Source organism: Phodopus roborovskii, unplaced genomic scaffold, assembly GCF_943737965.1.
Source record: "Phodopus roborovskii unplaced genomic scaffold, PHOROB, whole genome shotgun sequence".
NCBI lineage: Eukaryota > Metazoa > Chordata > Mammalia > Rodentia > Cricetidae > Phodopus > Phodopus roborovskii.
In genome coordinates this window covers 10,446,597-10,459,806 of record NW_026126434.1, presented here as the reverse complement: position 1 = coordinate 10,459,806, position 13,210 = coordinate 10,446,597, and the positions used below count along the sequence as shown (strand labels likewise).

Sequence of the window (13,210 nt, the reverse complement as noted above, 5' to 3'; positions counted from 1 at the left end):
TGGTAGATTTTTATCATTTAAACTGAATATGAATTATTTCTTGTCTACCAAATTTAAATACCCTTTGTCAATAATTTGGTGCTTTGTTCCTTCTTTCCAAGTTCATGGAGGACATTGTGCCGTGGCCATGTCTGAAGATTATTCTACATTGTTTTGTGAAGCATATTTCATTTCATAGCTAACATCACATTTATCAAACACTAGGCTTAAAGAATGCATGGCTTTGTGATCTCCGGATTGCTGGGAATACGATGAGTCAGCACAACTCCTTGCTCCTGACTACACTTATTCTAGATTGTCTTACGATATTGTCTTGACTTTCATATCTATAAATTCTGTATAGAATTTAAGGTGATTTTAAAATAAATCCAGAGCTGAGGAGTCTCAAAGTGTTACATTTATAACAAAACAGCCTTTCTATTCCATATTCCTGTTCTAATCCTCAAAGTCATTTCATTGAAATGGCCAGGGATTGCAGTTATGCATCATCATTATTTCCAGTTTCATGCTAAGGAAAATGATGTCATTAATTTATATTATTTATTTATTTATTTATTTATTTTGGGTTTTTGAGACAGAATTTCTATGTGTACTTTTGGATCCTGTCCTGGAACTAGTTCTTGAACTCACAGAGATCCACATGCCTCTAACTCCCAAGTGCTGGGACTATAGGTGTGTACCACCATGGCCTGGCTAAAAGATGTCATTTTAGACAAAGTGTAACTTTTCATTTATCCCATGTATCCAAGTCATGAAGATTTGTTTGTTGTCTACTTGCATTTAGAAGCAACAACTTTAGTTAAATAAGAACCAAGAATGGTTTCAGAGTGAAGAGGAGTGATTTGAGGCTAGGGCATGGTAAGTATTGTAACCTGCTCATAATCCATCCATCTGTATGTCTAATGTCCCCAATATCTTCCAGACGTACCTGTACCTGTCAAGGCCTCAATCCAAAGACATGTGGAGCATCTTTCTCATTTGGGTGTTCATGGAGCATGTATTTAAATGGCTGTAAATTTGGGAGAAGCCCAAACCCAAGAAAATTCAAACTTGCTCCAAACTATCCATTAAATGTGAGTTTCCTTTTTAATCTTCAGTTCATCAGCTATAGTATATAACCAATTATAGTCCCCAATGTTAGCTGTCATAAATTACTAAGACATGTATATAAATTCATATTCTAATTTGTGGGTCTGTCTTCATGCTCTCCAACACCATTATCAGAGCAACCTAGGACTTAACAGGCAGCCTGAGTAGAACAAACCATTTGTCAACATGTAAAGACTAAGAAACCTTCTTATCCACAGAACTACTATAAGAGAATTACTGGAATACTACGTAAATCCAAAATAAGACGCAGAAGATATGTGAGACCTCTGAAACCCAGGTGGTTGATTCTGGAACACAAGGCCCAGGTGAGTACAAAAATTCATCTAGTCCAATTGTAGGAGTGGTTCCGACTAAGTAGGTACTAGTTAAGGGTATATATTTGAATTTTGTTAGGTCAAAGGAAACATGGGTTCATTACCAGCACTAAATCACTACATTTAAATAAAACTAAGTAATGTGCTGCCTGTCAAGGCTTCATACTGATATCTCAATCAAAGGACTAGATTTTTTTGTTCATAACTTAAAACAACAATTTATGAGCACTTGGTCAGTCAAGGTTGCTTCCATGAAAGCATGTTTCATTTTGTCATGTTTATGGGGGAAGTTTTGGAGACAGTTTCTCTAACTGTCCTGGATCTCACTTTTAAGACCAAGTTGAAGTTGGCCTTGACAGTTGCTTGCTGTCTCTTGAGTGCTGACATGAAAGATGTGTACCACCAATGCTCAGGAAAGCATGTTTTAAAAAACATTCATCAGTAGAAATTATATTTCATTAAATATTCAAAGAAAACCACATAATTCACCACATTGGAATTTAATGGAAGGTAAGAAATACATATATTAAACGTCATAAATGGTTGGTGTCAGATATGAGGAAAATCCCTATATCTGCAGCTAAATAAATGTATATAGACATCAGAACAAGAATGAAGTGTATTTGACCTGTAGATAAGTACAGAACTAGTTTCAATAGATGATAACTGTAGATAACTATAGATAACCATAAAACTAGATGTTCTCCTTAGAATATCTGTAGTGTGTTATTAGTACGTTTAAAGCCAGGTGTAGTAGCATTCATCTTTGATCCCAGATCTTGGATGTCAAAGCCAGACAACAAGCCAAGCTATTATCTCAAAGAAACAAGGCGATAAGATTTAATTTTCATCCTACTATATTTCTGAATTACTTTTTTCATATATAAAAAGATACTGTTAACTATTTATTACTCTTATATTGTATTGTAAACATCAATGTCACTGTTTTAAGTGTTGGTTATTTTTAATGGTAAGTTATATTGTAAGTAACATTATACCAAGGCAAAAGCCATGAACTACCAATAGGAGTGTGCATCAGCTGTATAGGCCAAACCTGAGGAATTGGGGAAGACTTGAAGATGTCAAGAATCCTTGGTTAGAGATGTAATAAATAGATGAAGTTACCCCTAGTTGGAAATAATGACAGACTATGGCAGGCGAGACAGCTCTTCCATACAAACTGGAATGTTGGTTTGACATTTCCATGAGGTGAGGTCTGAGTGCAGACCCAGTGCTCCTAAACATCAGAAATTACTGAGAAGAGTAGATGTTTCTAGTTTACACACCAATAGGCAAAGCTCTGTTAAAAAGCCATGATTAGAGCTGGAGAGATACTTCAAGGGTTAGCCTTGAACACAATCCTCCTGGGCTAACCTGAAAAGTGCTTATTTGAAATTCTCAGGACAAGATACATGATATACTTTATATATATTGTAACCTGGAAAACCTGTGCCTCACCTGAACCTCCTCTGTGTCCAGTTCTAATAAGTAATAGGTATGCCTTTTATTCTAAATATCAAGAGGAGTGTTAGTTTATTTTCCTATATATATGTTCATGATGTTAAAATTTCCATTTCAAAAGATAACAATTTCTTGTATTCTACCCACTGTATTATGGTAAGCGAATTATATGTCAGCCACATTATGAAGTTACTTGTAGACTATTTATACCTGAAACATAATTATCTTATGATTATCTTTTATTATAGGAAAAGAAGATTGAAGGGATTTTAAACAAAATGGCTGACAAATTAGCTCCAATATATAAGCAGATGGCCCCAGTTGCTTATCAAAATCAGGTATGTTTGGTTTTTTGTTTGCTTGTTTTATTTTGTTGTTTTTTAAAAACACCTTTCAAATGACTTTGAGCGTACACATATTAAAAAAAAGTTTGTATATCAAAATAGTTCTCATTAGTTGAATTACAACCATAGGCAAATGAGGGATTTAATTTTCAGGTAGTGCTCACCTATCCCATTAGGCGCTCCAGAAGTCTCTGAGGGGCAACAGAAAGTTGAGAGGCCATTATCATCTACAAGGTACCATGTTTCAAAATCAATAACATGGGACAGAAACGATGGCCCAGGATTTAAAGTACCTGCTGACCTGGAAGGGGCAGCTCATGCCCTTAATCCCAGCTTCTGAAAATCCTCCAGAAGCACAGAGTTAAAGGTTAGCCTGTTTTACATGGAGAGATCCCAAATGTTCTTAGCTGCAGAGAGACCATCTTGTCTCAGGCTTTGCCACCACCATTGCTACAGAAAAAAGCAGCTAAGGTTCTTCTATAAAGCACTCACATGATTGCTCATGACCAACTCCAGTTTCAGGGACGACTCCATGACCTCCTGCTTTTATGGGCTATGAATGGATGTACATGGTGAGCTGCTTCTTAGCACATTCATTCTGTGTGTTTTGTGCTGAGGGTTCATTCCTGTTTGTAATTCAAGTCAAATGCCAAAGCACCACACTCCTTTATCACCTGAGGCATCTTGTCTGCCAGCCCTTAATAACACACACACACTCACACACACACATTGGAGGAAGATGTAGGTTCAGTATCCAGTACAAACAAGGTTGTAAAAATCTGTCCCTGATTCCAGTTGTTAACCCTTTTCTAGCTTCTGTAATTGCACACATGTGACACACAGACACATGCAGACAACACCATCCATGTGGATTTATTCATTTATTTTGTCATTTTTAAGGTGAAGTATGAAGATGTTGCTGCCGACTGTCGACTTGGTACTAAGAAAGGCCGTCCTTTTTCTGGTGTCACCTGTTGCTTGGATTTCTGTGCCCATTCTCACAAGGATAATCACAACATGATTAATGGAAGCACTGTGGTATGTACCCTAACCCTTTAGCAGGTATCCCTCCCCACTTCACCCCAGACTGGATTTCCTAGGCTCACTCTGTAAACCAGGCTGGACTGCTTTTGCCTCCCAAGCGTGGACCACCACAAATATAATTGTATTAAAAATATTGTAATATATTTGTTGCACGTTTAATCCTCCCAGCAATCTGGAGGCTAAGTTACTTGGATCTTTGTGAGTTTTATACCATTGTGGGTCTACATGCCTATTCCCTCCTCCCTGTGCCTCAGGTTTGTACTTTGCTTCGAAAAGATGCCCGAGACAGAAATAATCCCCAGGATGAGCAGTTCCATGTCCTTCCACTACACCGGCTTGCAGACACTGATGAATTTGGCTCCCGGGAGGGGATGGAAGCTAAAATCCGCTCTGGGGCCATCGAAGTCATTAAGCCATCCATGAAGAAGCTACTGCATTTCAATGAGCCTATTCCTCGATGTGGGAAGAGGAGGACCACACCAATGAAGCAGAACATAAATCCAGTTGCTGATGAAGTCAAAAGGAAGAGGAACTCTTCTAGTAAGTGTGGCCCACTGTTGCCCCAAATGCATCAAGCAGGTGTTCCCTGAACACCTTTCATCCCCAGAAAATCTGGTATTGCAGCTTTCTTTTTTGTGGGGGGGGGGGACATCCCCTACACTCACACACAAACACACACACACACACAAATGTGTACTTGTATTGTTGGGTTTTACTTTTTGGGCTCCTTAGGGCACCTGCCACCTCTTTCCCAAATAAGTCACAGCCTTATCTTAATTGAAGTTACCTCTACCTCTTGCCTCTTACTTGTGCCCTTGCTGGCTGTGTGTCTGGGTGTCTGGCCCCTAGCATCCTACCTCCTCGTGCTCTTTCTTTCTTTTTGATCCTAGATTTCTGCTATTTATTCTGTCTCTGGCTGTTCAGCTTTTTCAGGGTTAGGGTTAGGTATTAGAGCTAAAGACCCCTGCCTTTTGTGGTTTTTTATTTTTCAAGACATGGTTGCAGGGTTTCTTCATGTAGTCCTCCTCCTTTGGCTTATCTAATTACCATGCTCAATTAAAATTAAATACCTCGTCCTAACATTCAATTTCCCCCTTTACCTCAATAATCCACCTTTTGTCTGTCTTCTCTATCCAGAGCCAGTCCTTTGTCCGTTTGGGACAAATACCCTTAACCCCTTTCCCTGGACCCTATTCATTTCTCTCTCATTCCCATCACCTTTAACCACGTATCTTTCATACACAGACCTCCTCTTAAAAGTTACACCTGCAAAATCATTTGCTGCTGTTTTTCAGCCTGAGTCAGAAGGCAGCCACTTTAAATTTTCTTCTGCCCTGCTTAATCAATGTGGTTTGTTCCTAATCTGTGGCCCCAAAGGAAGCCCCCACTGTCCTCCTTCAGTGTTGTCTGCCTAATTGAGAAAGGTTTTACATTCTTACTGCAGTTTGGCCTATTTCCTAAGATGGCAATTGCTTCTCACCAGTATCATTGTCTTGATAATTCTTAACTCTGGAACAGGGTGTCGTGCATGCAATGGTCACTATTGTTTTTTATTCTCAGAATGCTGCCTTTTAGATATGGCTGGCCAGCAAAAGTCCGTGCTTTTTTCCTCTTTGTTCTTGGATTTTGTTTTTACAGTTCCTCAATGTTTTAACAAAGACCTAATTCTGATAGCTCCTGTTATGGGAGTATGCATTTTCAGGGTTTTTTTTTTTTTTTTTTAATTTTGAAATGAATATGATGAGCAACAGGAAAGATGGCTCACTGGTTAAGAGCACATAGGCTGAGGTGTAGCTCCAAGGCACAATACATCCCTATGACCCTAACATTAGAAGGCTGGTTATTTTGGTGTATGCTTGTAATCCAAGCACTGAGACAGCAGGACTCATAACCAATATCATAATGACCCTGTTTCAGACATACATTTTGCCTGCTTGTATGTCTGTACACCACATGCACACCTGGTGACTGAGGAGATCAGAAGATACTGTCTAGAGTTACAGACAATTATGACTTTCCATGTGGGTGCTTTTTACTCTCCCAGAGAGTAAAAAGTGTCCTTAACAGGACACGTTTTAAAAGACTGAAAAGGCTGGCAGTTGAGAGGCAGAGACAATCAGATAACTGAGCATGGTCTGCATTAGTGGTTTTCAGACTTCCTCATGCTATTTGCCTTTACTGACCATAAATGTTATCATCCCTCCTTTATATAACTGATTTTGCAACTCTGTGAATCCAAATGTAACATTCTTATATTTCAGTGGTCTTAGGCAACTCCATGAAAGTGTTGATGCCCCCTTACATACAAAGGGATCTCGTCTACATAGTGAGTGCCAGGACAGCCAAGTCTATATAGAAAGACACTGCTTACTACAGGCCTAATTCCGGTCAAGTGAATGCTTGCCTATCCAAAAGCTCAAACCAGGAGGCAATAAAAGCATTTTAACATCTGACAAGTAAATGCTTTTCACATTTGTTGTAACTTTCTGTTATGAACTAATAGGGAGATTCAGACAACACAAAAATGAAAGCCTCCTCCATGAAAACAGCTTCCTGTATGTACAATAAACAGGCTTCAGGTGTGTTTCCAGAAACAAGTAGCGTTCTACACTGCACAATGCCTTGTGGAACACACAGTGGTGCTAATGCAACTGCTGGTGAATGTGTCGGATGTGTTGGCAAAGTGGCTCCTCTTCCTCACCCATCTCTCCCCATAGCAGATTCCCCTGTTGATGCTGAGCCTCGGACTAGTCCATCTGAGCAGCTAACATCCAATCAGTCATACCCTCTGGTGACAGATGAGCAGCGATCTGCAGCAGATGAGGCTCTCTCAGACGACCTTTCCTCCGATGAGATTATCATCACTCAAACTGAGTTTTTGTCAGACAGTGAGGAGGTCTACTATGATCCTAGTTTTGGTGGAGTAGCGATAGCAGCTACTCATGGTTCCGTGCTGATTGAATATGCCCGGGGTGAGGTTCACGCTACCACCTCTCTGAAAAAACCCAACCGAGCTTTTCCTATACGTGCATCCCTTGTATACTACCAGCACAAAAACCTGAATTTGCCCCGACATGGTTTTGATCTTTACAGGATTAAATATAAACCCCGTGATTTAAAAAGAAAAAAGCCCGTAGTCAAGGTGGGTCCTGATTTATCCCTTGAATCCAATTTACACCACACAATTCCTTCTCGTATTGCACCGACCTTAACCCACAACAATGTTGTCACTGTATCTTCTTATGCTCTCACTAACATTGCAGGGCCCTATAACCATTGGGTCTGAAGGCTTTTCTCTCAAATTGCCTTTGCTAGAGCAGTGTGTAGTTTCTACGGTGCTGTTCAAAAGAAAATCACATTGGTGTTTACTGTATCTTCATTTCACCCATTTTAATTCTGAGGTAAAATTTAAATGGGGGTAGTTAACTGTGACTATATTTTGATATTTGGTGGAAGGTGTACATTTTTTGCAAAATTTTATAGTTTTAGGTGTTTGTTGACCATGATTGAATCATAGTTTGGTGCTTCAAATTAAGTGTTTACTATGAAGAGGATTTTAACAGGTTGCAATAAGTTGTGAAAACCAAGATACAGTGTTAACTCTATACATACAGTTCCTGGTGCTTAAACACATCAACACATGTAGTAATGAGCTGAATGACTGTGTCATGGGGCCATCCTTCCAGCATCTGATCATTGCTATCATGTCTGCACATTTCATTGAAATGCTTTTTCTCTTAAAAAATCTCTGGTATAAAATAATTCTTTATTCTAGTGGTGGTTGGAGGCTGCTAATTAACTGTAAATATGTATTTTGAAAAGCACTTTCTATTTTGAAAAGTAACTTGAAATAGTATGGTAGCTGAGTCCTATTGTCTACAATGTGTGCACATTTGCATACCAGAGAAGTCACTTATTGTAGTGAAGAGTCACATACTGTATTCAAATGATCTATGACTTATGAAATACAGGATCTCCAAAAAAATTAAAAAAAAATTAAAGTGCCATCAATATCAATTTCACCTTTTTAAATATGAATAAAAAAATTGCCTTCTGAAGTGTCCTCATGATTGAAGTTTATATATGACCCATGAGACATCCTTTTAAAAGATGGGACACATTGACATCAAATACTCCTGGTGTTTCCTTCCCAAATGAGAAGAAAATAGAAATAATTGAGGGGAAAACTCAATTACCATTATTGCTTCTAGCCCAACGACACAGTAAGAGCATAACTATTCATTAATCTGAACCTTTTGGGTTAAGGCAACTACTTCAGTATTCCAAGGTTCTTCCCATTGTTTAATTGATTTATATACCAAGAAAAATTCCCCAAATAAAAAAAGCTACAGTCAGGAAACTCAGTGACATCCAAATGCACGGGTGCTATGACATTCAAGGGATTGGAACAGAAATAATGGTGCTTCTCAGATGCCATAGGAAACCTGCAATTACTATCACAATCTCGGTGCAAGTTTCACCATGCTCTCTAAAGAATAACTTATTAAAATAATATATGGTGCAAAGTTTCTGACTAAGGGAAAGGGATTGTACATAAGGAAGTATCCATCAGCATTCCATTTGCAAGTAGCTTTATGCTCTTCTATTATATACAGTTATGTTGTCCTGATTTAGTGTTTGTGTGCCTTAGATTGCTGTTTAAAAACATCTATTTTTAGCTTAGGGTGTTTATTCATTTTCAGCTGCTTCAGTAAGGTATTTGTTGGTGCATACTATCAGGAATATACTCCCTTGTGAGATTAGCTTTGTGATTTTAGTGCTTATCTCCCATTAGAAATTGTTTCCTTGTCATGCTCATGGGGGGGGGGGAATCTTCTCTTCCTGTGTTTAGTCATTCCTCTATCCATCCCTCTAATGCACATTTAATTGATTCTTCTGGATTTAATTTGCTTCTGTTTTCCACTTAGGATTCAATATTATAAAGAAAATAACAAATTAGCTTTTAAAAACAGCAAATTTTTTTATTTATTTTTTATGGAGACAAATTCTTTCTGTCTTAACAGCCATAGCTTTCCTGGAACAAGCCTTGTAGACCAGCTTGTCCTGGAACCTGTATTTGCTAAGATTAAAGGTGTGGTGTATGCCACCATGTCTCATTCAAGAATGGTCTTTCTTATGAAACACCAAAATAAATTGATTTATGATGACAGTTATTAAACTTATGTCTATTTTAGTGAAACTACAAATTTTTTTAAAACCTTGCTCGTAAAGCTCAAGTTAAGGCTGTTCATAGTCTGAATGTTGAACACATTGTTATATCTAACTTCTATGGTAGCCCAACTGATGCTTTATGAGACTGGGTCTATGTAGTCCTGGCTATCCTGGAACTCACATAGTGAACCAGGCTAGCCTACAATTCACAGAAATTTGCCTGTCCCTGCCTCTGTTGGGATTAAAACTGTGTCACCCCTCTTTAAGCTGTTCTGTTTTTCTTAATGATTGTCAGTCTCATGTGTATTTATATACTGTTTCCAATTTGTTGGGACATTAGGCTAATAAAGGTAAATTTTTACCGCCTGTTCATATCTTAAATGACCTTGCAAATGTAATTCATTCACCTTCAGTTCTTAGCTTTATGGATATCTTTGTGTAACTGACTTGATTCACATTAAACTTTCTGGTACTTTTAGTCCTTCTGATGAGCATTTCACAATAGCATGTGCAAAACTAACCCCAGATTCGTATGTGGGACAAAGCTATGATGACATTTCATGACATCTTTCACCAGTTGTAGTCATATTGACCTGGAATGTGTAGGAATATGCGATTTTTAATACGATGTTGCCTTCGATCACTTGCTCAATGCATGAGATCACTTAGCAATCCCACTGCAATAGAAGTCATGAAGCTTAGGCCCTGTGCCCACAAAGCAGATGTCACGTGTTTGCTTGAAGCCTCTGTTCTTAGGTGGACTGTGCAAAACAAACTTTAGTTTTCTCACCAAGAGAGTACTGTATTATTTTGGATTATCCTCTCGCTTTTTTTTTTTTTTAAAACAAGTCCTCCAAGGAGCTTCAGAGCAAGAAAAGTCATGGTAAAATTAGGTCAAGATTCCCTGATTATCAATATCCTGGGCTTTGTGCAGAGAAATTACTGATGTTACCTATGAAACTAGCCTATTAACTTTCTCATGAGCAAGGCAATCTTTGTCCTTGCCATTCTCCCTGGAAACCAATGTTCGGTTTCTTAAGGACTGGATGGTGAAAATATGCTGAGGAGAGCATATTTTTCTTGTATATACTTCCTAGTCGTTGCACAATTCCTTCCTACCCCTCACCTAGTTAAGTGCCAGCTGTGAATTGTGATGTGGTCATCTTTGTAAATGGGAATGCTGGGTCATTGCACATAGCACTCCTAACCCTTCTCTGCATTGTCACGTCAGTGTGACATATTTAGCCCTGTTGCATAGCCATTACTTGCTTGTGTAATATATTTCTCACAGCATTATAAAGTAGTGCCGATCCTGATGTCAGGAAGGCCATTCAGATATAGTCAGTTCTTCCATGTTTTTCTGAGCATGTTAGGACAGGCTTCTGTATTAATTGTAGAGTCTTGTCTTCTGTAGCCAGTCATAACTATGACAAAATATTGAGAACTTTTTTTCCTTCTTCTTTTGAAACTCTCTCACTATATCGCCCTGGCCTGGTGTTGAACCTAACAGAGATTCCTCCTGCCTCTGAGTACACCACAGACGGTTCTTATAATACTGTGAACTGAACCCAGGGCTTTGTGTGTGCTGGGTTAGCACTACTATTAACCTTACTTCCCATTCTAGACCTTGGTTTTTTGTTTTTAAGGGAATCATGCCTGTATACAATCTTAACAAGTAGCCAAGACTTTTTCTGGAATTCAAGTTGCCATTTGGGTCCTCTGCCTTCCTTTTTGAGATATTATCTCATTATGTAGTTCAGGCTGGCCTTAAACACTGTTTTGCTTCAGCATGCAGGATGATAGTAAAACAACACAGACAGGGAAAAGAGCTCAAAATATGGTGCTTGCCTACTATGCTGGAAGAACCCTGGGCACAATACCCAATATTGCAGAAAAGCTCAAGTGTGTTAGGGGTTAAAAAGAAAAAAAAAAAAAAACACTTCTTAATTGTAAATTAAATATGCCCATTCTCTGGTAGCTTTTCCATCCACATTTGGTAGTTTTTAATCTCAAAACTACTAGCTCAGACCTTACAGCCCCATATCACTACACATAATAGTTTCTGAAATAAATCCTTGGTGGTAAGCCAATAGAAGCTATGGTGATGAAGTCAAGGTGCAGAACATGGTATTGGGCTCATTTCAGCAACAAAAGTGAAATTTCCACATCCTAACAACACCTTGTATTTCCTATCTGCTCTCTTTAATTTTTAACGAAAGTAGATGCTAAAATCAAGATAGTGTTTTGAAAACAAATAGGACATTAACAAAGTAGTATCTCTCCCTAAGTGTGGTCCACAAACCTTTAACTCCAGGTCATGGTAGAAGCACTCGGATTTTAGGTTCAAGACCAGCCTCAGTTATAGACTTACAGACTGCTTTATACAAGCTTCCCCACCTGCCAATATTTATAAATGACTGAAAGCAACAAGAATGGCCAGTGGCTTACTCCATGTGACACAACAATTCAAAGAATATTAGTGATATGTTTATGGGTCTTTTGCTCTCATTGTATGTGCTGTGCCCATAGAAACCAGTAGGGTCCCTTGGAAACTGGAGTTAGACTGTTGTGAGCTGCCATCCTGGTGCTGGAAATCCTCTGGCAGAGTAACAAGTGCTCTTAACCAGTGAGCTACTCACATATGAAATGCTCTTAAACTGCTAAGTGTTTCATGTAGTTATGCAGGATAAACAATTGGGGTTTTACTGAATAGAGCTATTAGGAAAATATAAAAATTATAAAGGTTTGGTTTCCATTGTTTACCTAGCTGTTTTCATTCACATATTAGTAAAGGTCTCAGATTCTCATTTGTTAGCTTAGGCTTATGGTTTATATTTTGTTTTATTATTTGTGTATGTGTATTTAAGGCATGTTCACAATATAGCTATAGCCCCCCCCCCAAATTCAATATATCCCAGGACCAAGTGCTCTGATCCATAGTTGTAGGGGTTGCATGTGTGAGTCACTTTATTCAGTGATCAAAGGCATAGAGATTCCCTAAGTAGTATTTTAAATAGTACTTTTAAAAGCCCCTTGCAATCAAAGTTTAATATATTTGTTTAAATGTACTGAAATGAAGGTTTATTGAAGGAAATGGTGCTAGCTGAACAATTTTAGTTCCTAGCCTTTTGTTATGATTATGCAAAATTACTATCTAACAGGTTGTATTGTCTCTAGATTGTACAGGTTGTCTTGTTGGGTTGGGTTGGTTGAGTGTGAGTGTTCTGCTTTGTGGCCAAATAGACCTTTATCTAGCGAGTTAACAATACTGGATATGTTTGTAAAGTTTTTAGTACTCTCCTTATATGGGGCATTTTACCAACCTCTATATGGAAGTAGTATATTTTGAATATTGTGACACATTCTTTGGTGCAAAGTGGAGGAGGCAGTCCAAGTACCTGAGTATTCAAGTGAGACCTCCTCTTAAGCTGGAGAGTTCTCTTCCCAGCACCTGTTTGTGCAATGATGAAATAGCTGACTATATTTGACTTTACAAACACAGCTCATAGGAAAGATTAAATATTTTTATTGCAATGTATGGTCCTATTTTTTTTAGCCTTTATGGAGTTAACATTGTGATAGGTGCTTTAAGAGAAATATTTTTTCAGAAATGGTTTTATAGCTAAAACTATGGGCAGCTTTTGCATTGTGATGTATAGGTATCATGAAGTGTTCCCTAAGGAGAAAGCTATATGATCCATGAATTTCTAGTTCGATCATTTTCTCTCATATAGTGTAGATTAAAACACTTGCTATTAGCTTGGT

At 38.2% G+C, this 13,210-nt stretch overlaps 1 protein-coding gene across 1 annotated transcript in view; it reads left to right on the top strand.

Moving 5' to 3' along the window:
* Tet1 (tet methylcytosine dioxygenase 1) overlaps positions 1–7,722 on the top strand; it is a 45,722-nt gene extending 38,000 nt beyond the window's left edge. Inside the window, exons 7-12 of the mRNA XM_051186810.1 lie at positions 923–1,073; positions 1,308–1,415; positions 3,134–3,223; positions 4,130–4,267; positions 4,528–4,813; positions 6,991–7,722. Coding sequence (XP_051042767.1) covers positions 923–1,073; positions 1,308–1,415; positions 3,134–3,223; positions 4,130–4,267; positions 4,528–4,813; positions 6,991–7,559 — 1,342 coding nt within the window. The 3' untranslated portion in view covers positions 7,560–7,722. The remainder of the gene's footprint in view (positions 1–922; positions 1,074–1,307; positions 1,416–3,133; positions 3,224–4,129; positions 4,268–4,527; positions 4,814–6,990) is intronic.
* Positions 7,723–13,210: the final 5,488 nt, after the last annotated feature.